We start from the raw sequence: 25,696 nt of genomic DNA, 5'->3' as shown, positions 1-25,696 counted from the left end.
ACGAGGAAAGAAAACAGGAGGGAGTGTGTATGTGTGCATGTGTGTGTGTCTGTGTGTGTGTTTTGACCTTTGACCCTGAGCCTGTGTCACCCTCCCCATCAAATAACATCTGGCTGATTTCTATGTCAGTCGCACATACATAACACAAAGCTATCCTTAAATCCCTCAGCTGTGGTTCCCATGAGCACGTCACAAACTTACTGTATGTGCTGCACAGACAAACAGCTGGTATTTCCCAGGCTGAGACTTACCATAAGAAAAGGATGATATAAAGTGCGCTGTGGGGCACACATGTGACGGCAGAGGGCATGACCTAACATCAAAGTGGCCATAACACACGTGACGTCAGCATCAGTGTTTATTCAACAGCTCCTTCAAAGAGGAACATTTTTCCATATTTAAAGTGTCTGAGGTGGAACATGTTCACCGTGTTTTCTTTGATTCATTAAAGCTTTGTATGACCAAAGGATATTTAATCCAAACTGATACATAAAAAATAGTTAATTTTCTAATTTTCAATTTTTACTAGTTGAAAATAAAAACCTATTGATTGGCACCTTCAAGCTGCATCTTAGTTTTGAGAAAAATAATTCCTCCTCTCCTCCATGAAATGAGGTGCAAAACCAAACATCCTGGAAACAAAAGCAGAGGTTAGGATGTGGCTGTTAAGGGATGTGTGTGTGAGAAAAGTTAAAACAGACTTAAAGAGAGAAAAGGGAGCTGTAATGTACGTCAGAGAAATGGAGAACAATGCGGGAGGCAGGAGACGGACCAAGGTCAACTTGTTATGTACGCTTTAACTGAGCAAGACGTCAGCCTGCCCGCCTGTCTGTGTAAAGGGAGGATGCCTGTGTTACCCAGTTACAGACACTGTGGTGGTGTAGTGGTTCTACATTTTCTGCAAGGGGGAAAGAAATGTGTGTTTTGTTAGGAAATTTAAGTTTTATATAAGAAATGCAACTTTTGTGAATGTGACTTCGAAGGAAAGAAACACCTCACAGCACAGAGCCAACAATATAACCTTTTTAAAAACATAATTATAGTATTTAGAGTGATTAAAATGAGTTAAAATAACATGCAGGGAAGGTAGGGTCAGGATGCAAAAGATTTATTTTAAAACTCAGGGTTGTTGCAGTACTTGTTTTCCTCAGTAGTGGGAGCTGTCTCCCTATCAGAGGCCTGTTGTCTGGCCATGGAGCAGCAGCCGCTGAGGAGCTCTGTGGATCACAAAATATGATGAATCTGCAACCAAAAGCATACAAAAACACAATGTCACTGTGCCAGTACTTCACCATATATTGTGCCCCATCTGAATGCATCGTCGCAGCCTTTAACCGGCAGTACACATTTGAGTTGATGGTGATGATTGAAGTCCATGATCTAAACATTCATTTAGAAGGTCACTGTGTCTTAACCATCTGCTATGAGTTTGTGTTTTAGTGCAAGAATTTAGTTTCTAACTCTGACAAAACACAGAGTAACAAGAGAGACGTGATGAGAGTTTAATGTTTCAAACTGATTAACTGCTTCCATTTAACTCTCAGTCAAAGTGCCCTTGTTGCTTGAAGCCACCATACCTTCAGAGATTTCACTGAATCAAAAAAAGGAGGGAAGAGACCTGTTTTTAGGTGTCACTTAGCAGAATTTAAAATAGAATCCTTATAAATAAATTCATGTGGAGGAGGAGGATGGGGACCATCTACGTCAGAGAGCCAGATCCCCTCTTTCTTGTCAGGCTGATCTATTTTTAGCTTCTGACGTCACTGGTCTCCTCTGATGGAGCTTCGTCACGGCCAACTTGGGTTGGGGAGGGAGGTGGGGCTGGTGTGGTTGAGTGAGACGTAGTGGTGGGGTGTTATCATTGAGGTAAGCCCTGCTGCTGCTGCTGCTGCTGCTGCAGCCCTGCCCTCCTCTAGAGAGTCACACCAATCAGATGTGAGATGCTGAGCACATCACTGTGCTGGATACAGCCTCCCTGGTCACCCCTTTCCTCCTCCTCCTCCTCCTCTTCCTCCTCATCTCTCCCTCTCTCTTTCTCTGCTTCTGTGAATTAGACCTGTTTCATTCAGCATCGGTTGCATAATAGCCATCTTTCAGAATCAGAATTGTATTTGTAGCCATGTAAGTGAAGAGGGTTATGTTACTAGGAATTTGCCTTAGTGATTTATATACACAGTACATACATAAAACAAGTTACATATAATAAATAAGAAACATTATTATTCATTTATTATCAGGCAGGCTGTGCTAAAAATAGACACAGGAGCATAGTTTGGCTGGTGTTCTGTTTTCTAATGTTGTGACCAGGAAAGAGGGGGGGATCACAAGATGAGAATGGATCTAATAGACAAAGATACACACAATAGAGTCTGGTAGCATAATGTTTTGACTTTATGACCTTGTTATAATATAATAAGCAGGCAAAACAGACAGAAGAGACATTTTCAGTAAAGTTGGCGTGTGTGTGTGTGTGTGCGTGCGTGCGTGCGTGAGTAAGGCAAACTTTACTGACACTGTCCACACCCCTCTCTCTTCAAGTTATTCTCTGTTGCCCCTGCTTAGCAACCGCTCCTTTATTTCTGACCGAGTCTGAGTGTATTCGTGAATTTATTCAATGACAGAGTCTGAACTCATTTTGGCTTGGAAGACTTTGAATCAAAGTACTGTATGACCTATTCACACAGATTTGCAGACAAATTGTGTAGAAATAACAGATTTTGGATTAGACCGATAAATCCCATTTTAATGCAGTGCTATAAGGTCAACGACTCTGGTCATCGCTCGCAGCTGCCATGATGGGATGATAATGGATTATGGGTGTTAGCTCTACTGACGTAACATGCCTGTGTTGACGTCATGCACAGATTGTGTGTGTGTGTGTTTCATTGTGAAATGTCATTAATCACAAGGTCACCTGTTTAAATTCAGAGCTGAATGATGCTTTTTTTCCACCACGAAGAGGCTTTTGTGATTTTTCTCACTGTATTTTTACAGTCACATGAATCTTCTTTTCATAATTATAGCACCCTTTTTCCACAAAGACTTCATTGTGATCATTTGGTGCATGATTTCAGACTTGCGTAGCCTACAGAAGAGATCTAATCATGCTTACATACGCAGCCAGGTCTTCTCCTTATCTTTGTTGAGTCTTTCTGTGTGTGCATCCTCAGCTGCAGCAATTGTATTTTCATGTCACAACATTTGAATGAAAAATATTGATTCTGTGTGAAACTGATGATTTGTAGATTTCACAGTTTTTCTCTCTATTAAGTACAGTTCAAAGAATGATATGAAATCAGTGTTTCTTCCTCTCCTGTGTCTCTGTACAGTTTTGATGTGGAGAATGGCCTGTCGGTGGGACGCAGTCCACTGGACTCTCAGACTAGCCCGGGCTCTGGTCTGGTACTTCAGGCCAACTATCCCCACAGTCAGCGCCGCGAGTCCTTCCTCTACCGCTCCGACTCAGACTTCGACCTTTCGCCCAAAACCATGTCCCGCAACTCGTCGACTGCCAGTGACCTGTGAGTACTTTAAAGATGCTCTGTAATCTGAAATTTTATTTGTTTTGGCTAACAGCACTTTAAAGGATAAGGATGTTGAGAAAATGTTTCTGATAATGCTCATAATGTTTATAAAGGTGTATCTGTGTGTTCAATGAGGTTTATCTGTGGATTTAAAATAAATGTGTACCAATCAATGGCTCTCAGTGGTTCACCTTGTGCTGTAGAGCTACGACAGCACTTGACGTTATTGTTATTTATTTTTGTATGGTCCTATTTACACTCTCAGAAATGCATTTTTCTGCCACCTGGTTTTAAAGAGACAAGAACAATCAGCTCTAAGCTGCAGCCAGTGTGTGTCTGCTGAAGATTTCTCTGAGCAGCTAGCAGTCTGTTTGAAGCCAGAGTGTAAATGGGACCTCAACCACCAATAGCTGTTGCTCCTTTGTTTTGAAGGGAGGAGGGATTGAAGCATTGGGAAGTCAGTTGGCTACCTCGGTGAGACCAAAGTGAAGATTGCTGTGATTTTCCTTGTTTGTCTTTCTCTTTGGGCTGTGTCCCTCTCTCATGAGTCCCCACCTGTCCACTTACACATCACCATCATGCTGAATGCAGCCTGAAGAATGTTATCACCATCACCATAAGCAGTGCAAAGTTTAGGAAAGAGCACCAGCAAGCATTTGACCTGCCATGATCTTTATCAGGAAAATTCAATTTGGAAATTAATTTTTACAAATCAATACAGTCTTATATGAACAGTGTCAAAATGTTTGCTGGACAGTGACGTACAGGCTGACTGTACTTTTCCCCTGCAGCATGGTTTGAAGTCTGAGGGAGTCTGAGGTGCATGCTGTGACCCAGAGACCCTCCAGTGATCTCTGCCTTTATGAAATGACCCAGAGCATGAACACTGTTCCTCACCTGCACACAGTTAGAGTTATACAAACACATCTTCGAGGCTTTCTGTCATAATGTTGATGGGGTTATTTAAGTCCACAACAGTAAACATTGTCCTTCTCCTCTTTGATCCTTTGTTTCTACAAAATCAATAGTTTTTAGCTTCTTTGCCTCCAAGATGTATTTGTGTAACTAACTTTGTCTGCTGTCCTCTCCCTTTACTCAACTCAGTGTGATTTTCAGTCCAACCCAGCCAGCTGCAGCACTCCCGTACAACCAAATATGCAAATAACCACATTGTCATGTGCTGTCTTTATTTGTGTGTGTTTTGGGATTTCTGAGCCTGTGCTCTTCTTCACTCCATGTGTGTCTGTGGTTTTTTTCAGGCATGGAGAAGACATGATAGTGACTCCGTTTGCACAGGTCAGTCACATTTACATGATCCTATACTTCATGTGAGTGTGTGTTTGCTTAATTGAAACAGGCTGATTGTTAAAGTAGGCAAAATAAATTGCAGCCAAGTAGATATTCATCATCTTTGGTGAAAACTGAGAACCAGCACAACGGCAGTTTTTGTGTATCCAGTCTTCAGTGGGGTGATTGCTGTCTGTACTTTACATCCACGTGTGCACATGTTGTTTCCATTCAGAACAGTCAAATGGGCTCTGTGTGTTTATCAGATAATCCATGTGGCTCGTTTATGGCTCTTACTCAGCAGTCTGATAAATAAGACAGGGTTCATTTTTCACACAAAACACCCACACAAACACTCTCACACTCTTTGTACTGAACAGCTTGTTCTGAGTCTTTATGTGTGTGTGTGTATGTGTGTACGTGCTTGTCAGCATTGGCCCATTGACACAGTCTGTGTATATTTGAAGTATCTAAACCAATTTATAAATAAAAAAAATCTAATATCTGGTGTTTTTGTGTTTCTAAAAGTCCATCTAAAGTAAGGGTGGGAAGGACAGAAGATATTAAATTGTTGAACATCTCCTCCCAGTCTTAGCCACACTTTCTTCACCTTTTTAGGTTCTTGCCAGTCTGAGAACAGTGAGGAGTAACTTTGCTGTTCTGACACATCTGCAAGATCGTGTGGGAAACAAGTAAGAATGAGAAAACCTTCTAGATGACTAACTGCCCTGCTGTCTTTGTTATTCAGCTGACACCTCATCTGATTTATTTGTTCCAGGAGGCCGTCAGGCAGCAACCAGCCTCCCATGTGCAAGCCATGTCTCACAGGTCAGTGTTAATATCTCTAGTTAGATCTGACTCCTGGGGTTACAATCAGGGATGACAAGTAAAAAAAGTGCTATCCGTGATTTTAACTGATTAAGTAAATATGTAAGACCTGAGGTTGATTTTAATGCATGTTCTCTGAGCCTACAACATGCTTTTAACTTTTCAGAAGAACCTTACCAGAAGCTGGCAATGGAGACACTGGAAGAGCTGGACTGGTGTTTGGACCAGCTGGAGACACTGCAGACGAGACACTCAGTCAGCGAGATGGCTTCCAATAAGGTGAGGGGACACCTGACCTGGCTTCACAAAAAGGAAAACCATAACAGCTCCTCATATTTGAAATTTGGTTGAGGCAGGAGTTCCAAATGTGACTTTACAGCAGAACCTTTTTAACAGCCTGGTACATTTCACAGACCCTCACTCCGTTCAAATGTTTATATTCATAGAGTGAAGCTGTATATATATATATATATATATATATATATATATATATATATATATATATATATATATATATATATATATATATATATATATATATATATATATATATATATATATATATATCTTTGCCTCACTTTTTCATTAAATTTAAGACGTTTAAATTTTACGTCACATGTGGAAAAAAGAGTTTGATTGTGGGAACAAAAACACAAGGCTTCATGAATGGTGCCTTCCTTCACTGAAAGAGTTAATTAGCATCTCTCCTCTCTGCTTCTCTCTGCTGTCTGGCTGCTATTTTTAAACCGCCTCCATCTCCCTGTCAGCCAATCAGATCCCTCTCTTCCACCCAGCCCCTAAAGCCAGACAAACGTGATTGGACAGAGAGGATTGGGGGGGGTCCAACATGTAGGGCGGGGGCGAGAGGGGTTCCTCGCAGCCTCTCCCTCCCTCTTTATGTTTCTCATTGACAGTGTGTGACAGTAGTTGGATGATCGACTGCAGTCACACCCTTTCTCCCCTAATGACAGACCACGTCTCCACCTCAGCCCACCCCCACCCCCCTACCCTCCTCACCAGGACAGCACCTGGGACTGTGGGAACTTGCATTTTCAGATGGATTTGCGTGTGTGTGTGTTCAGAGCGTGGAGCAGAGCTGAGAAGGGGGACATTACAGCAGAGCTAACAAACTTGGATTTTTTTTTAAGCCACCACTGACATCAACATGTGTGGGTTCTCATGCCTGCGTCTGTGCTTGGGGTTTGTCTGTGCTGGAGACTCAGACAGGTGAGAGACAGGGAGGGCTGCTGGCTTCCCTTGTTTACAATAGGGTATTGATCAGCAGTGCAGGCTTTGCAGGGGGAGTTGAATGTAGAGTGAGCCTGCCTGTCAGATCTGATTCAGGATCTACTCAGAATTTGTCCTTGTGTCACAGATAGAAATTAAAAATGAAAGTGATGCATGGCTTTGAGTATAACAGAGTCTTGAAAGCAGCATATAGATGTAGAAATGTTTTGCATGTCTGTTTATGTGCATGAATGAGATAGTGTGTGTATCCCAAAGGGGATATGGAGAGCAGGCGCATTCTGTTTCTACCTGCATAGTGATGAATGTGCGTCCATATGTGTGTCACATAGTAGCCGTGTAACCACTGCAGCATCACTCTTTCACCTAGATGCCCCCCCCCTTCAGTCACCACGTGCAGGAGCTCTTACATAATCAGTGTGGAAACTACTGCTGCGATAAAATTCAGAGGGAAACACTGAACACTTCTTATTGCATTTGATATTAAAGCCTACTTAAACCAAACCATGGAGTTTTAAAGGTAAAATGTATTGTGATGAAAAAAAAAAAATGTGATGCTTTGTAGCATATCATAAAGCAATTTGTGGACATTTATCAGCCATGATGTGTCAGTCTTCCAACTAGATTTCCATTTTTTTATCAATTGGCTATTAAGCTATTAAGTATTGGTAAGTTTTATCCATTTCATCACACTGATATATTGTTGGCTCATATTGTATCTGGCTTTGCACATATCTTCCATAATTTTATGGAAATATCCTGCAAAACAATCAAAGCAAACAGGGAGTGTTTGGTAAACATAAATGGCTAACTGGGAATCATAAAACACAATGTACATGCATTGTCCATAGAAATGAGTTTTATTATCCGATTTCCACCATGAAAACACAGGTGGTGAAGGTGGAAAATCCATTACAACATACTGTATTTAGCCTTTTTAATGAGGCGACAGAGCTCAGGAACATTTTAGGGAATCGTTTTTTTTTTTTTTAAATGCTAAACCTCCCCTTTTTCTCATTTGTTCACAACCCAATTAGATGTGGTGCCACACACAGTGCTACACATTCTGTGATTGGGCTTGGATTGACCACATTTTGGTGTGTCTGTGTTTTTTTTTTGTACACACAGTTTAAGAGGATGCTGAACCGGGAGCTGACGCAGCTGTCGGAGACAAGTCGCTCAGGGAATCAGGTGTCAGAGTTCATCGCCAACACCTTCTTAGGTAAGTTTCAAAACGGCATATAAAACAGTGGAAAAAAAAAACACTAGAAGAGAGCTGCAGCACAAAGAAGATAATTATTTAAAATGTGTGTTACATCATTTTCACACGTTCTGTACACAGATATGGGAACAACCTGCATTCATGTGTGACACTTGACATAGGACAGTATTCAACTACATACATTTATAAACATATAACATACAACACAGAAGAAGTCCTGTATCTGCATCAAGAGGGCTGTAATGTGAAGTAACCGTGTAGTGGCTGAGTCTGATCTTGTGTGGTAGCGTCAGCATTTAACTGGGTGAGATTGGGTGTATGGAGTCCCGCGGCCTTTGAGGCAATATTATTGCATTACTTTACATATTATTGCATAACATTCAATTGCATCAATGTTCAGTATGGTGCTCTTGGACTGTATAGCATTACACAGTATATATGTGCAGATATCTGAAACATTTTCATCAGGAGGAAAAAGAAGAAAAACATTTGCATATTGTCTGTTCTGCATTAGACCTAACTGCCAATAGATGTGTGAAAGAAAAGACGGTCTGTAAAGAATAAGGATGAGGCGTAGTTTTGTTGGAAGTGGGGTGAAGAATTTTTCTTTGGAGAAGGAAATTTGAAAAAGGAGAGAAAAAAAAGAGTGAGATGTAAACCAAGGAGAAGAAAAGTAAGGATAAAAGGAAATAAGGAATAAATAAAATCAACAAATATAATGTTTAAAATAAGAAGAAATAGGGAGGTTGTTTTTAGAGAGAAGGAGAAAGGGGGGAGAGGAGAATTTACATTTTAATAACAAAAAAAATAATTTAGAAAAATGAAAGAAAATAAACTAATTTTAAACTAAGAAAATGTAAAAAGAAAATCTTAACAAGAGTAAGAGAATGATTTGTAAAGGAAGGAGGTGAGGATTTTTCCTTCTCTAAAACAGAAAGAAGTGCGGCAACAGACAGCATTCCCGGACACATTGTGTGGCGTTGTCGTAGCAACAGGGTGCAATATTATTCAACGGCGTGTTGCATCAATAGGAGGCTCAGTCTTCAGCAGCCTTTCTGCCAGGATGGTCCAGCTGTACAAGGATGGAGCTGTCATTCTTTTTTGATATGAGTGCCTCGGCATCAAGCCCGGCTGCCTTTGGAAATGAGTGTCGTGGTTATGGGTGTAAGGAAGAGGAGGCACTGTGAGAGAGGTGAGAGGGGCCAGACATCGGTTCGTGTGATGCTGTCACTCAGGTCGTTGTGCATCCTCACGGTGGCGTGCGCTTATATCTGGGCTCAGATCTGGATGCTGCTCAAGCAGCCGTTGCTGCAGTGCTATTAAAAAACGGCTGATGGAGAATACTGAGGGTGATAAGTGGACGTGAGGTAAAGCAGGCTGTCAAAGTGGGATCATTATTTCTCTGGTTTGTAGAAAAATGGATGAGTCATTTTCAACATAAGGACAGCACCTTCGTGTCAACAAACCTCACGTTGAGATCGTGGTGTTTCTGCTGCTGTTTTGATGATATGCATGTTTTTCCTTCAAGGATTACACTCCCTGCCTCAACCTGTAAACGTGATGATTTGAAATCATGAGAAAGATATTTTTGCTTTTTTACCCATCATCCTTAGCTTTCTGCTGGGTATTCTGCACCTAATGTCATAAAAATAGCTTGCACATAACTTGCAAATAAATCCTTTTCTTGGAAATAGATATTCTATTTTCCTTTACGCTACCGTAACCTTTTTTGTAATACATCCACTTGTTCACAAGGTCATCAACACAGAGTCTGTTATTCTGAAAGGAAGCAGAGAAAATCAGAAATCTAGCATCATGTTTCTTCATGTGATATTTAGCTGAGGCTGTTTTTTGTTGGTAAAGTCTATATGTTAGCTCTGTTTAGCATCGTGTGCAGTTTGTGTTTCTCTGGTATGCCAGTCTTCCACTTAGCCTGGTGTTACTTCAGCTGGGGAGGGGGGGCGTACAGTGGTTTCTGATCAGTTGCTGTGAAATAGGTCCAGTTCCTCACTGATAGCTTGTTATCATAATGCATGGAATAAGTGTTTGGCATTATTTCACTTGCTCTGTGTCTAAATGATTAATAGGGACAAAAATGTTTTGGCAAGAATCCTCATAATCACACAGAGCATTCATTCACAGACAATCTACTAAAAGTGCTTGCCTTTGCTGTTATCCGGTCATGCTTCCCTGTGCATGAACGCTTTCGCTAATAACATTAGCCTCCACTGTCTGCTGCAGGTCTGTCTGCTTTTAGAACACTGTTTTTCTTGAGGTGTTTTGGTGCAGGATGTCTTCTCCTGTTTGACAGTAATCATTCCACTCACTGCAAACACAAACATCTGTACAAATAGAAGCATCGCCACTCGTCAAAACTTCTGGCTGTTTCAGCCCTTACAGAGGTAGTCTGTGAAAGTTTTGTGAAGTGTACTGCGTCATTTTGTCGTCACCGTCCTCGTAGGTAGCTCTGTCTGACGTACACATACACTACACTGCTTCATGCAACAACATGTCATAGACAAAAATTGTGAAATGTACCTTTAGGATGCCCTGTGTTGCCTAGTTACAAGGGAAGCCACGTCATCAGACAGCGCTGAGTTAGTTGAATCAGTCATGATAGACTGCTGCTTTTACAAAATCTGTGTGGTACTTCTTCTGTTACATCCACACACAAATACACATGTACACACATGATGTGTTGTGGAACAATGTAACATGTATGTAACAGTTCTTGCTCAAGATATTATTCAAAAATAATAGCTTTAAAAAACATCAGAAGCGGCCTGTATGAAACCGATGTCTCCACTGACAGGTTTTCAGTCCAAACTGGAGGAGGTTGAGCTGTGAGGCATTGTTTTAAGTTGCTGCTAGCACTACAGGGAAAGAGTAGGCTGTGTGACTTTTTAACAGTTACAAACTGTGACTAAAATACAACTAATACACTTATTGCTTCAGCTAGGTCAGAAGTACAGTATGCTAATGGACAGCTGTAGGCAACAGCTGGACTTATTTCGAGGCAGATTTACATTGTGGTTTGTTTGAGCAGGGAACATCACCAGTTGTGTAAATAGTTTGTAACTTCCTGTGCCTGTGTGTTCAGAGAAACAACATGATGTGGAGATCCTGTCTCCACCTCTTAAGGAGAAGGAGAAGAAGAAGAGGCCGATGTCACAGATCAGTGGAGTGAAAAAAGCCACACAAAGCCCAAGCTTAGCACCCACCTGCATCCCTCGCTTCGGAGTCAACACACAGCACGAGAACCTACTGGCCAAGGTGGCTTCATACTCACACATAGACCACCACACACACACACAAATATACCCAGTGTGCTCAACGTGTCCTGTCTTATTTCTCCAGGAAATTGAGGACATTAATCGTTGGGGTCTGGATATATTCAAAATAGCAGAATTTTCTGGAAACCGCCCTCTGACGGTGATCATGTACTCCATCTTCCAGGTAGGAGGATCCCTCTGCTGGAAACATGTTCACTCCAATGAAAGAGGAGAAGAAATTTCCCTTCATACCGCATCATGTCTCTTATGTTTCCTCTACCTGACAGGAGCGAGACCTTCTGAAAACCTTTAAGGTCCCAATTGACACGTTCATCACCTTTATGATGACCTTGGAGGACCACTATCATGCAGACGTAGCCTATCACAACAACATCCATGCAGCTGACGTGGTGCAGTCCACACATGTCCTTCTGTCCACTCCTGCTTTAGAGGTGAGCAGAGGAAGCTACAGGTTACTTTTTAAAATCACAATAACTGAGTTTGGTTGCTGATATCTTTCTTTCTTTGTTCTTTCCAGGCGGTGTTTACAGATTTGGAAATTATGGCTGCTCTGTTTGCAAGTGCCATCCATGATGTCGACCACCCAGGAGTCACCAACCAGTTTCTTATAAACACCAGTAGGTCTCGCTCTGTCTCTGTTCTCAGTAGCTACCGCTGACTTAACAATACTATCAAAACAGAAAAAACATCAATACAGGTACATTCTAATCTAATCTAATTTCCTCCTCCAGGTTCGGAGCTGGCATTGATGTACAACGATGCATCGGTGCTGGAGAACCATCACCTCGCTGTGGGCTTCAAGCTGCTCCAAGAGGAAAACTGTGACATCTTCCAGAACCTCAGCAAAAAACAGAAGGATTCCCTCCGCAAGATGGTGATCGACATGGTGAGAGCTCTGCTCTATTTACATGAAGGCAAACTTTGTTTGCATACACACATTAAAAAAAACAACAGAAATGTACAAAACAAGCTCACAACATCGACCTGTCTCAGTGAGCAGCTGAATATTGTTGTGTTTGTGTGTGTTGTTGTCGTCTGTTGTCTATGGCAGGTGCTGGCGACAGATATGTCCAAACACATGAACTTCTTGGCAGACATGAAGACAATGGTGGAGACCAAGAAGGTGACGAGTTCCGGAGTCCTGCTGCTTGACAACTACTCTGATCGGATCCAGGTAGGAGTAACTCCAATGATTCTTTAAATGTCTGTTTAGGATTTATATTAATTTTTTAATAATCAATAGTCAAAATGAAATAGCTTCTCAGTGACACAGACAACAGTGTGTCTCTGTGTTAAAGAATGAAGATGTACTCAGCTATTAAAGCAGGGACTCTGTGTGAAGGTGCTGCCACCTGCTGGACCCCTGAGTCATTACATCTGTGCAGGGAGTTGTAGTGTGCTGTTTGCAGATTGCAGCAGTGTTTTAATAACTGTTACACTCAACAAGTATAAAACAATTATTAGAATTATTGTTATTATTACACTTTCAGTTTAATTGATGAATACCTGTAATCATTTTATGCTGTATTCTACCGCTATGCATACATTTGTACAGAGCAAAACAAAAGATTTAGGCATGAATGATGACAAAAGCATACGGCACTGTTCACCACACTCTGATTGTTTCTCCTCCAGGTTCTACAGAACATGGTCCATTGTGCAGACCTGAGCAACCCAACCAAACCTCTAGAGCTGTACCGCCAGTGGACGGACCGCATCATGGTGGAGTTTTTCACCCAGGGAGACAGAGAACGGGACAGAGGCATGGAGATTAGTCCCATGTGTGACAAACACAACGCCTCCATAGAGAAGAGCCAGGTATAGAGACTTTAGGCTAGTGATGGTGTGATATGCAGTAAAATAATTATTGAGATGTGTCTGTAGATATGTCTGCAATGAACATTTTAGTGTTGAATGTAGAACATCCTATTAACATATTCAACTTTTAACTAGGTGGGGTTCATTGACTACATTGTGCACCCTCTGTGGGAGACCTGGGCAGACTTGGTGCACCCTGATGCCCAGGACATCCTGGACACGCTGGAGGACAACAGGGAGTGGTACCAGAGCATGATACCTCGCAGCCCCTCACCCTCCAGCCCTGAGGAGCACCCAGCAGAGGTGGGACCTGGAGGAGGAGGAGCTTTAGGAGCAGGAACAGCCGTCCCCTCAGGAGGAGGAGGAGGAGGTGACAAGTTCCAGTTTGAACTCACACTGGAGGAAGAGGAGGAGGATGAGGACGAAGAGTTGGAGTCTGACCTGGAGAGCCACTTAGAGGAGTCCCAGTCAGGTGGGGAGAGGCATCAGGACTCCTCCTCCCCCTCTCTGTCTCCAGATCCGCGCACCAGTAGGTACCGGCCACCATCACCTCACCCATCTCGGACCCTGAGTCTGGCAGCCATGTCGGTGCGTAGCCCCCACCCCCATAGAACGCTGGGCTCCCCAGGACGGGAGGATGGCGAGAAGGACAGAGAACTGAGCCAGGAGGCCGATGGAGTGGCCTGCCTGCGCATGGGCACGTAACGACCAGCACAACCTGCCCCGCCCGAGAGACACGAGCGCTGGGTGTGTGGAGACGGAGGCAGGGCAAGCCTTTACCAATAATGTCTGTAAAATCACCACAGTCCCTTTACACTGGAGACACCATCTCTGGAGAACAGAGGAAAGTTCCCCCTCTGTCTTATTTTATTTTTTAGCAAGAAAAATCGTTTTCGCCGCTCTTTGGGTGCCTGATAGGCCTTTGTGTCCCGTCCTGGTTTGCTGTAGCTTCAGTTTGGAGCATCCCAGACAAAAAAAACTGCTGCATTTAAACTGGGAAGAAGAATGGGAGCCGAGGCCTATACAAGAGGTTACAGATGTAAAGGAAATGTCTTCCTACAAAAATTACTGTGACATTTGGACATGAGCTGCGAATAAGGGTCACAGTGGTGTGACAGGGTGTTGGAAATGATTTTGCACCATAGTTTTAGTTTAGGATATAAAATTACCAAGTCCTCATCTGAATACGTGAGTATGATTTCTTTAAGAATGATGTGAGATGAATTATTTTACCAAATACAGGATGTAGATGAGCAGCGAGATAATTCGATGGACCTTAACCTCAGGGTATGAAGAGAAACAAATATAATGTAGCACAGATGTACTGGGTACCCCTAACCTGACCCCACACCCCAAAATTCTTTCCTGTTTGATTTACCTCCAAGCCAGAGACAAGTGTTCAATCTGCACATCTCTGTGTTTGATTAAAACCCTTTAAGAGAAAATTTGGCAACTGAAGCAATCAAATAACTTAAACCAGCTTGTAGCATCACAGGAACTGAACACTGAAGGAGACTGAAGTCTCACCTGTTCAAAATACAAGACACCACCTGTATAACTAATTTAAGCTTTACCTTTTTTTGTTTATTTTTTTTGTACCCAAGATCATTTTAAATAGTGTCATTTTTAAGGATATTTGTTGTACATTTGCTGGTCTCGTCTGTGTTTATGTGCTTAAAAAGCATTTTTTAATCAGGGTGCCTCCAGTCAGCAGTAGCACTTTACCGTCCCTGCCGCTCAGCTCTTCTATTCTGTCACACAAAGGGCTTCACCCACCGTAGGCCTGCCAATCACAAACACACAGAACATGACATTTGTCAAGAGGTACCAGAAGGCAGGACAGGAAACTTTGCAATTTAAAAAAAAGTTCACAACAATTGGTGTGATTACAATTATAAGACTCACTCTGTTTCTGCATGTACTAAGTTTGCACTTCAGTTTTAGAGCTCAGAGTTTCTGTGCTAAATTCATGTTAAGGTTAATATTGAAAGTGATGCCTAATAATTCTTACATTGCCAAATAGAAAAAACATGAGTTGCATTTTGCTTCCAGGGGCAGTTTTATTTGAGAATAAAAACACTGTGCCTTCTGACAGCAGCCATTTTTCAGAAAAAAAAAGAAAAAAAAAACAAACAAAAAAGAGTCCTGAGGTCTGTGTTTAAAGGTTCTCGTATCCAGAATGTTTCCGTGGCTTAGCTGTTGGTCTGGTGCTGTTGGAGCCTGCTGTGTTTGGCACTTTTAACGATTTAGGTTGCTTTTCTGATAATAGTATAATTTTTTGGGTTTCTTTCCTCAAACCTAGAAGTAACCTGAGTCTGAATGTTTCTTTAGATGAAAGAATCCAAATGAACAAATCCCATGAAAACAACTGTGGCTATGCTCACACCTGGACCATACGTTCGCCTCAGTTTCAGAAGCTGGCGACAGAAACACTGCACCTGTGCTTCAAACTTAACCGGAATGTGTTCCGTCAGGTTATTTGGTAGAGGATAATGCTCGACTTGGACAAATGTGTGCCATAAGTGTTGAAAACACACAAACACCTGCCAGCCTACGATGCTGTACATTTTTACACTAGAGATTTTAACCTGATGATTGTATTGAAGTCATTAACTTTATAGAGTTAGTTTTTACAAATGATACGTGTTAACAGTATTTAAAGCAGACAGTTTAATAGATTTTTGTGCAGCTTAGGATCAGTCTGTCCAGCCCCTTTCCTAATCAGATAGCTGAGACATCAGAATGTGCGTAGTTTCAGGTGTTCCACGACTTTCGTGTCTTTCTGTACATATTCAGTCTGAAGCAGTTTGTTTGTCGCTGTCACTGAGGTAGAAAGACCAGGAGGTCAGCGAGCACTACACACAAGATACGATGCACTTCCTGGTCAGGCAGTAGCAGAAAACACTAGTCAGAACAGTATTTCATTAACTCAGCTAGCAAGCTTTATTGATCAGCCTTACCTGTGGTAGGAGAGGTCTCAGCCTATTGTTAAAGAGACATTGTGCTGGTTTTGGAATGCTGACACTCAGACAACTGCTCAAATCACTCAGCCTTATAAAAGATTCCCATCTCCATCCAAAGAATCGGCAAACATTGTCAGCTTTTCTTTTAGCTTTACTCACATAAATTGAGACACTGACTATTTGACACAATCCATTCCATAAAGCTCGCCAGGTTTTTATAGTTTTAGCATTCATTTCATTAACATTAGGTGCCTGGTGCCACAGACAAGGTTTACTGATGTTTTGAAAAATTAGACTCCTGGTTTCCCTCTTTGCAGGGAGAAAACACAGAATCTGTCAATGTTTTTTTACAAAAGACAGGCCTTCCTCTCAGCAGTCATCAGCTGCTGTTTAACAGCATCAGTAAGTTGTCTAGCATGGTCAGCATGGAATTAACTGTTTGTTTGAGGAGATCACTCCTGTATTTTCCATCTGTGGGACACTTTAGACATTTACAGTTTTGCCAACTGATGACAGTCTGAGGAGTCAGCATGTTCAATCCAGCACTCTTTCTCTTTCCACGAGACGACATCAGGGCCGTACAGTGTTAAATGTGTTGATGAGCAGGGGAGTCCCTGCTTTGGCTCTGTTATTGTGTTGCGCTAATACTGCCTCCATTAATGTTCATGCTGTCTCGTTTTCTCAGCCTCTGTGTCGTGCAAACTCCTATAAAAAAAAAAAGATATTTATTCTTTAAATGTGTCTGTCGAGACAAAGTACTGTAACATAGGACGTTTGATTTTATGTTCCGGAGCCTAAAAATCAAGTATATACTTTACAAGTATGTATACACCTGCCACTCCAATGTTTTTGTTGTCAGACAAATTAAATATATATATTTTTGTTTCGCTTTTTAAGCCAAAAGAGTTTCGGGAGTTCAGGGTGTTTAAAGTGGAAAAATGCCAATAAATTATACAGAAATTTATTTCGGTCTGATTGTGTTTCTTTGTCGGGTTGAGGCTGTGAAAAAGGTTCTTCAAGTCCAGAAAGAAAAAAAAAAAAAAAAGTACAAAAGTTTTATGAAACACTTTGTAACAGACAGAACTTACAGGATTACCTGCAAACATATTCTGTAACCTGATTAGACATGTTTTATATATTTTAATACATTAGATTTAGCTTGCAGACATTTCAAAACACCACTTGTAACGTTTCGTTCAGCAGAGGCTTCTGTCCAGGCGAACAGGAGCTCCAGTGCAGGCTGGAGGCTTCACCCCCTGTAACATCACAGAAACACAGAACTTAATCACATATATGCACACATGGGCTGTCAAAAGAACTCTAGAAAAGTAATATTTAAAAACATTATGCCAAGCTATGCAGTGGTGTTTGGACTGTAAAGGCCAAAATGTAGTAAAAAAGTTACTTTTAACAGTCATTAGAGAAAGGGGGCTATGGACACAGTATCAAGTGAGACACCCCTCTGTGTATTAGCACTGAAAAGCTTGATCGGGTTTTGCAGGAATGGGCGAGTACACACATTTTGTTGAAATGATTGTGACAACATAAAGTAAGTCCTCACCTTGTAGAGCTTACAAATCAGGGAGAAAAGGGACGACATCGCTCTGTCTTCATTGTCTTCTGTGTATTCCTGTAACAACAATTCAGAGTCTCACTACAGCACGTACTGGTCAATCAGACACTTTGAACTTTTACGTGTTTGCATCTAATTATAAATTATCATTATCATAAATTTAAGCAGCTTTACTTTGTGTAACACAACATGTATCCAGACTTTTACTCGTGTTTTACCCCATTGAAGGTGACCCAGGGGACGTGTGTGTGGGCGGGGTTCAACGCTCTGGTCATGACGGCGTTGGCGTGCATCAGCTCGTATCCCAGACTTCCTTTCACACAGGACTCAACACTAGACCAGGAGACAGAGGGAGCGTACAGCTGGAGACACTTCAACAGACAGACATAAATAAGTCAGATCTGGGTAACACTTATAGTGATGGGACAATGCAAGTATCCAAACAATGAATCTGCGGATACTCACAGGCTGTGCAGCACTGAGAACGTCTGCCGAGGACTCCATGCAGTAGATGATATGGAAGGCAAGAGACTGTCCCGTCAAGTGGATCACACAGGCCTGAGGAAAAGATCAATTTATTTATTAGTCTTTGCATGTGTAGAGTAGTACAAAGTATTAAGTATTCATTGCAAACCTCAACCATGTTTCCTGTGCACTCAGGCTCCCCGTGTTGACAGGTAAAGGGAGCGTCTGCAGCTGGAACCTCCTGCAAAAGAAGGACAAGCATTAGTCAGACAGTTAAAGGTTTTTAAGGTTATTCCAGGGCCACCATGCATTTTAAAAAAGGAAGGATCCGAGTACCTTAGCATTTCCAAAGGGTACTAGCGTGACAGCCATGATGTCCTGCAACATCGTCCATGTGGGGAACAGCTGCTGAGTAATGAAGCCTCTGCAGGCCGGACACAGGCTCTCATAGTACAAAGTGACCGACACGGGAGGAACAGTCTGGTTTGGCCTGATGGCATTTAGCTCCATGCACTGTTTCTGAACCTAAAGGACAGAATGAAGATGAAAAATATGTGACAAATGTGTCTAAGGCTATAATGTATTCAATACTATTTTATTTATCTACATATAACCTGATTTTTGTTTTCCATTCCCTTGTAAACACTGATGACTTTTGCTTTTAGACTGTTAGTTTATCTACAGCAGTGATAATACTATGAATGGATGGAAAATCCATACACACCAGTCTCTTTTTTTGCAGCTACCCAACTCTAAACTGATTAAAGTGTTTGTATTGTTTGACCCAGAACTGCTCTGATGGTCACATGAAAAACATCTGGTGTTCAATTTCTAAAGCATGACTCTGATTTAGGCCCCGAACAGGGAGGTTTTTCCAGTCTTCCTGCACAACACAACTATCCATACCAATACTCCCTAAATGGAAAAAATATTTAAAATGACCATTTACTTCAAATAATTTACTTAAAAGAATAACAACTTAGAAAGTATTGATGAAATGTATTTTTATTTTGGATTTATAACCAACATTTAGAACACCTAATGGGGAAAAAACAGTTTATACTTCAGGATTTATTACGATGCCTACCTTTCACATCGATTGTTGAGCTGCTTCTGCCTCCTAAATGTGGTGAATTTGAATATTTAAGCAGTCACAGCTCTTACCTGATAATGAAGCTACAGTAAAAAAAACTCCGGTCTGTCACTCCACTCACCTTACATTGTATTGCTATCTCCAGTGATCGACACCACTGAGATGGGGGATAACGACAGGCCGGTTTGGGATGAGACATACCGGAACTGCTCCGGTTTGTGCAGAAGAGTAAAAAGACGCTCAGCAGGCCGAACAGCTTCATGTTGTCTGCTACCAGCAGAGGAGTCCACGCAGCTCTGAGGGCAGCTGCACAGAGGACTGCTGCTCCTCCTCACAGCGTAATCAGCGCCACCAGCAGCTCATTAACGCCAGGTGTGACGGCCGCTGCCTTCATGAAACCTCGGACATTTCTGTTTCTAGGAGATAAACGACTTTAAATGGTGTCTGATTGTTCGAAACTTAGATTTGTGCGCTTTTAACGGCAGTCTTATGTATTTTATTACAAATGTAAACAAGAAAAAATGTTACTTATTCATAGTTTGTATTTTATGTTACTTTTGTTTGCATGCGCTTCTCAAATTGCGCCTATTTTGTTAAATTATTCGATTTTTAATATACCTTCATCTTTAGTGGCATTCAGTGAGGACAGCAAAGTAAGAATTTCATTTTTCTTACTGTGCATATGACAATAAACACTTTGAATCTTTGAATCTTGACTATCGTTCACCTTCAGCAGTGATTTTTACCATGATTATATTTAGCTGCTACCCTCTGGTGGTCACACATGAGAAGAACAACTACAAAAGTCTCACTTGTTGCAATACCAAAGACATAATTAAAAATTAAGAAAATTAAAAATGAAACAATATTGTCAAGTTAAAACTAACTCATTAACTCATTTCAATAAATAAAATAAAAAATAGTAAAACAGTAAACAAACAAACAAAAGGAACGTGTTTTAGAGATGAACAATGGTTGGACGAAAGAGGCCAGTCGGTTAAAAGGTTACATCAGCAGACGGAGACGCCATCTTGGATTTTGACTTTCTCCGGGGTTCTGAAACCTCCACAATGAGCAAGTCGGGATTTTGTCTCTATTAAAACGCACGAAATCGACGTAAAAGTAACTGAATTGGTTCCTATGGGGTTATACATAGATAAACATATCTTCTGGAGCCGGACGGTTACCACTGCTATAAAGGCTAATACGCGGAGAGGAGCTAGCCAAGTTGAACCCAACGACAGCTAGCTACTAGCACGCAGCTACTGTCTGAAGCAAGAGAAAACGCAGCTCAGCAAAGTCATGCTGGAGTTCTCTGAAATGTATCACGACCGTGACCCCAGCCGATGAGTTCCAGGCCCTTCAGACCATCCACCGCACAGAAGAAGCACTTCTAAAGGTAAGACTTTGCTGACATGATGGTGCCACACTTCCATACATGCTTCCGGGTCTTAAATGTTCCCCTGTTCTTCAGTGGTAGTGGTAGTTTTTTTCTTTGTTTGTTGTCACCTCTGCTGTCTTTGGAGTTTTTGTAGTTAAAAAGCAGGAACTTTATGTGATGCTGCATTTTTACATCTGTAGTGTGTGACCTGGTTGCTTTTCCTCTTATGGTTGTTATGTAAATAGTATTTTGATGTAGGATGGTTTTTATGTTTCAGACCTTCAGATTTTGATAATAGTGGTACAAAGACACAGATTCAGAAACACTCATTAAACCATAGTTTTAAGTTTATTTGGGATTTGAAAGTGCATTCATGAACAGAACTGTTCTGAAGTAGGTTAAGTCAGGTTTTACACCAATAAAATGACTGAAATCAAATTTTCTTCAGATATGACTGCTAAAATCAAACACAAGCTAATTCTGATTAAAGACGACAAGCTGAGTGTTATTGCATAATCAATACAGTCAATAAACATTTACAATAACAGCATCTTCTCACAGCAATTGGCTATTACCTAAAGGGCAACTAAATTCTTCAGATCAAATGGAAGAGACAAGTCCAAACAACCACAATGGAAAAAATATAATTTACATTATTTGAACAGATACTATGATGAATGCGATTCAGAGACAAATAGAGGTATTTGATCATATGCACAGCTCAGCGTCCCTGGATTTCAGATGTTTAAGAAATATAACAACATTTGTGTCATTTAACTCAAGCAGAAAAGTAAAAATGAACATATCTTCTAAACTAATTGGACAATGTTACTACTAGACCCCATTATTTTGCAGCATGGAAGGAAGTTAAGAGCAATAGCCAAGCCATCAAGTGGCACCCAAGCACTGTGTGAATACACCAACTCCCCTCCTCTTCCTCATTCGTATGACCACCATGGGCCATTCTACTTACTAATCTCCATCAAACCACCTAAACACTCACACTAACTAACTAAATCTACAAACTGCTCTTATACTTATACCAGTTTCCTTCAGTTCACATTGTTTAAGTTTAAACCTTAACTATAAATTGGTTGTGTTCAAAACAGAACTAAGTGCAAACAGGGTTTCCCGCAGAAAATCTGTTAGTCAAGTTGGTGATGGGTACATGTTTCAGATCAGCCTATTTTAATAAAAAAGATGTTATGGGAGTGGCATGTCTTTAAGAAAATGGGCAGGGAGTGTGTGTGCGTGCGCGTACCTGGGAGGGGGGGTGAGCTTGCATAAGAGTGTGTACAAGACGAAAAAAGAGGTTGTGTGCCTGTTAGCACTGAGTTGGCAAGAATTCAATGTATGTTAAAGAGTAAAGATGCGGTGTTATTTTACTGTCTAGTCTATGCATGCGTGGGGCAGGATTTTTTTTTGACTGACAAAAAAAAATCAAGACGGGGGCATTTGTTGTCAAGGCTGCTGCCCTAAGTATAAAGCACTGCGGGAAACCCTGGCAAATGTTTTTTGAGCATTTAGTGCGAGCCATTATGTCTACAAATATGTGTTAGACAAAGGATTAAATTGTGTCATTAAGTCTGGAAAATGATTGTGACCATAAAAAATGAACAAACAAGGATAATCTGTGGTTCCAAACCCTTTGCTTCTGCACCTACCTACACTGACAGTTGCCATTCACATACAATATTGCTCTCATCTACTCATTCCTGCAATAGCAAACCCTTTAGGTAATCTCATAGGCATAAATAAAGATGGAATTAACAAGATAGTCTGTTAAAATGTAGCAGCTGAGACATCCAGCTTTGTCTGAAGTTAGACTAAATGTATACATTAATCCGACACCATATGAGTTACACTTCCATGCCACAAATAACATGATATCTAGTAGAACATTTCCACTTTTTTTTTTAGAGTTAGGTCAAAGAACTCATTTTAAACTGGGCATGACTACTTTAAAATCATAAATTCAAAATCTAATTGGCAACCATTTTTCCTCATGGTGTGTGTGTTTTGTTTTAGTTACCAATGCCTACAAAAGTCTGCTTGAGTGCTATGAGTTTTTCTTTTGAGTTCGGTAAATATTAAACAGAAAACGTATCATGGTAATTGTTAAAATGTAGGCCCTGGAAGATGACAGTACACCATGACACACATATTATAATGTTCAGTTCTACATTGTTATTCCCTCAGGAAACTAATCATTTTAAAATGTGTTTTCTCTATTTTGTTTTTGTTTGCACAGTGATAAAACATTAAATTTACAAAAAATGACAATAACAGAAAAAAAAGACCAAAGAGTGCACACGTATTTACGACATGTCAGACCTTGAAAAACTAAATAATGTAATCAGTGGTGAGCTCAATAAGTAGATTTTTTTTCTTGTAAGCGCTATGACGCGTAAAATCTCATGAACAACTTATTTACAACCACCGCATCTCTCTTGTAGCAGGATGAATGTACGTGAAGACAGTTACAGTATCTCCACCTCACATGAGATACTTGTGTGCAAATGCTATGCTTTCAGTTTAAACCCCACAGAGCAGTGGTCTTTTTGTGCACATATGCCTGTGTCTTTTTTGTGTTCTCGCTACAAAATTGACTTAATATATGATATTCCTTTAAATGTACAGTGTTAAACTAATGTATATTTTAAGATATACTCTTAATTTAGTACTCAATTGTGTGCAAATAGTACAACAAAAAGTTATAACCTGGATTACAAGGGACAGGCACGTACATTTAGCTTTCACAAAGGTTTGTAGTGCTATTCGTACTGCAATGTGGTGGCTGTGGTACAGTCTGTCCACAACCTGTGCAATACAGCACCGGGCATTTTACTACTGTGCAAATTGTATCAACAGACTGGTGTGACAGACACAACAGACTGCAACACACAACATTTCTATTGCTTTGATATCACAGTATCATTCACACTGTATGACTGACTGTGATATCAGAGAGGTGCATTTAAGGAAAGCTACAACAATGAGTACCTAGCACCAATGATGGAGATAAAGCAAAGACAAAAAACTTAAATTTTCACAGAATACAGCTGACTTATTGAAGAAAGTAACAAAACCTACTTTATAGCTGGTGTTGAAATTATCGTACCAGAACTGGTATTACAACAGTACCCAGCCACAATGTCCAAACTCTAATTAGTAATACGAATTATAACTTACCATAGTAATTTACTAAATAATAATGGCATGCAAAACATTTACACATTTTACTGCCACAAAGCAGGAATCTGACACGTACCATAAACCTTCATAACAGTAAAGTCTTACTAAACTGATAACTTCAAGTGTGCATAAGTGCACACACAATCAAGCACTTGTTTGAGTGTTAGGGGAAAAGTGACCCCTCAAACAGGACACAAAAACAAACCTCAAAATCAACCAGTAATTAAACCAGTCACAAAATTTAAGTAATTATATATTAATGGGCAACTCAAAAGGAGAATGCTGTATTTTATGACCACTTTACTTTCTTCTATAAAAATAGTTTGAATGATTCATTCTAAAGCACCACAGCTGTCTCCACAAAAAGATTTCCAAGAATTCACAATCAAAGGAGTCCCTGGGTTGCAAACCTGCTACCTATCCATGGCTAAAGTGACCTGGATAGGCCTGACATGTAAACAACTTTCAATTTGAAATATTTTTTTTAATATAAATGCAATGTGCCTTCACAATTTGAGAAACCTTTACTCTTCTATAGAGAGAAAAATATCCCATCTATGGCCTAATGATATTTAAAAAAAATTCTAATATGGTGGATTTTATCACATTTAAGAGAGTATTTGGTCCAGCATTTATGAAATCTTGTTGGCTAGTGGCTATGTAGCTCACCTGCTGTAATGCTGATAATTTCATAACTGTTTGGTCAATCATCAGTTTTAATATGTAACATGTGTGTTACTTAATAATATCAATACCGCTTTACGTGTTCCTGATTTCCTGTTTAATGCCAAATTTCATAACCATAAAAAAATATATTTCAAAAATAAAATTTAGTATTTTAAAAGGCTGCAAACACATGTGCAACTGACTAAAGGTAATGACTGAATGAATTCTGTGTACAGATCAGACTTTGAGGTGGGCGGATAGGTTTGAGGTGCCTTCTCATTTTGTTTCAAAAGCTCAGTGACGCATTCCTCTTTTTATCCCTATTTTCACTTTCACTGTGATATGTGTAAAAGAGGTTGATCAATACAGTTTTGAGAAGATATGCAAAATCATTTCATGGTAAAATATTTTTTCCAACTTTATGTGCCACAGTGTAGTACAACATCTATAGTTTTGTACATCTTGTAACCACTACAAGTGAACATTGGCATTGACTTGGTACTTAAGTATTGCTTCTGATGATATCTTCATCCTATCAGGAGCTCTTGTCTTTCTATCTGATTTTTTTTTCTAAAATCAAAAAGTGGTATATTGGTCAGTGTTACAACTTTTTGTGACAACTTTTAAATATTATTTTAGCAAAACAATTTAGAATTTAATCTTTTGAAGAAACCTTTTTATTATCTTCTACATTAACAATGCAGGGTGCTCATCATTATAATTATTTATCCATGTATTTAGCAAAACACCCCTGCAGTTCATTAGACCACTGTTGTCTGCAAGAGAAGGCACTATTCCTACAGAACTAGCCACCTACATTGTAAGCCTGTATAATATTACTCTGCATCAAGCTCTAAAGGCTTAGCAAAGCTTTTGGATCAACTCCTACCAAAATCCTCACAAACAAATTTAAAACATTAAACCTATCAATTATTAATATACTTTTGATTATTATATCATATTTGCTTTTTTTATATATAGAAGTATTTTTAGCATTTGCTTGCACCTTCTCTCTGCTTCATGTTTTTTTGGTAATACCTTCACAACTTTGTAGAAAAGTAGATGAATTCACTGTTCCCCAATCACTCTGAAAGATTTGATTTAATTAAGAAAATATTTATTTTGATTGTTAAAATAAAAGCT

At 40.3% G+C, this 25,696-nt stretch overlaps 2 protein-coding genes across 16 annotated transcripts in view; one reads left to right on the top strand and one right to left on the bottom strand.

The window, feature by feature from the left end:
* The window catches only part of pde4cb (phosphodiesterase 4C, cAMP-specific b), a 76,571-nt gene extending 59,453 nt beyond the window's left edge, over window positions 1–17,118 (top strand). For 7 of the 15 annotated variants that reach the window (XM_028404642.1, XM_028404643.1, XM_028404641.1 and 4 more), the window contains 14 exons: window positions 3,330–3,521; window positions 3,957–3,998; window positions 4,784–4,820; window positions 5,430–5,503; window positions 5,590–5,639; window positions 5,806–5,918; window positions 8,013–8,106; window positions 11,207–11,562; window positions 11,666–11,830; window positions 11,917–12,016; window positions 12,131–12,285; window positions 12,451–12,573; window positions 13,035–13,217; window positions 13,353–17,118. In XM_028404642.1, coding sequence (XP_028260443.1) covers window positions 3,330–3,521; window positions 3,957–3,998; window positions 4,784–4,820; window positions 5,430–5,503; window positions 5,590–5,639; window positions 5,806–5,918; window positions 8,013–8,106; window positions 11,207–11,562; window positions 11,666–11,830; window positions 11,917–12,016; window positions 12,131–12,285; window positions 12,451–12,573; window positions 13,035–13,217; window positions 13,353–13,922 — 2,254 coding nt within the window. In that variant the 3' untranslated portion in view covers window positions 13,923–17,118. The remainder of the gene's footprint in view (window positions 1–3,329; window positions 3,522–3,956; window positions 3,999–4,783; window positions 4,821–5,429; window positions 5,504–5,589; window positions 5,640–5,805; window positions 5,919–8,012; window positions 8,107–11,206; window positions 11,563–11,665; window positions 11,831–11,916; window positions 12,017–12,130; window positions 12,286–12,450; window positions 12,574–13,034; window positions 13,218–13,352) is intronic. The other 8 variants (XM_028404648.1, XM_028404650.1, XM_028404647.1 and 5 more) reach the window with 3 other exon arrangements.
* A 189-nt stretch (window positions 17,119–17,307) lies between these two features.
* Window positions 17,308–19,612, bottom strand: LOC114434701 (gamma-interferon-inducible lysosomal thiol reductase-like). The gene is made up of 7 exons (XM_028404049.1): window positions 19,433–19,612; window positions 18,555–18,743; window positions 18,388–18,459; window positions 18,219–18,311; window positions 17,972–18,124; window positions 17,742–17,810; window positions 17,308–17,436 (listed from the first exon to the last, which is right to left on the bottom strand). The coding sequence occupies exons 1-7, from the start codon at window positions 19,571–19,573 to the stop codon at window positions 17,377–17,379; spliced, it is 777 nt and encodes a 258-aa protein (XP_028259850.1). The 5' UTR covers window positions 19,574–19,612; the 3' UTR covers window positions 17,308–17,376.
* Window positions 19,613–25,696: the final 6,084 nt, after the last annotated feature.

The sequence above is a fragment of the Parambassis ranga genome, chromosome 4 (assembly GCF_900634625.1).
Source record: "Parambassis ranga chromosome 4, fParRan2.1, whole genome shotgun sequence".
In the NCBI taxonomy this organism is placed as follows: Eukaryota; Metazoa; Chordata; class Actinopteri; family Ambassidae; genus Parambassis; species Parambassis ranga.
Note: the sequence above shows the minus strand (reverse complement) of the source record. Positions and strands in the feature narration are given on the sequence as shown.

Coding starts and splice junctions, on each gene's coding strand:
- LOC114434701 (XM_028404049.1), bottom strand. CDS start 19,573: ATGAAGCTGTTCGGCCTGCTGAGCGTCTTTTTACTCTTCTGCACAAAC. Junction 18,460..18,554: donor TACCCTTTGGAAATGCTAAG/GTACTCGGATCC, acceptor CTTCTTTTGCAG/GAGGTTCCAGCTGCAGACGC. Junction 17,437..17,741: donor TGATTTGTAAGCTCTACAAG/GTGAGGACTTAC, acceptor GTGATGTTACAG/GGGGTGAAGCCTCCAGCCTG.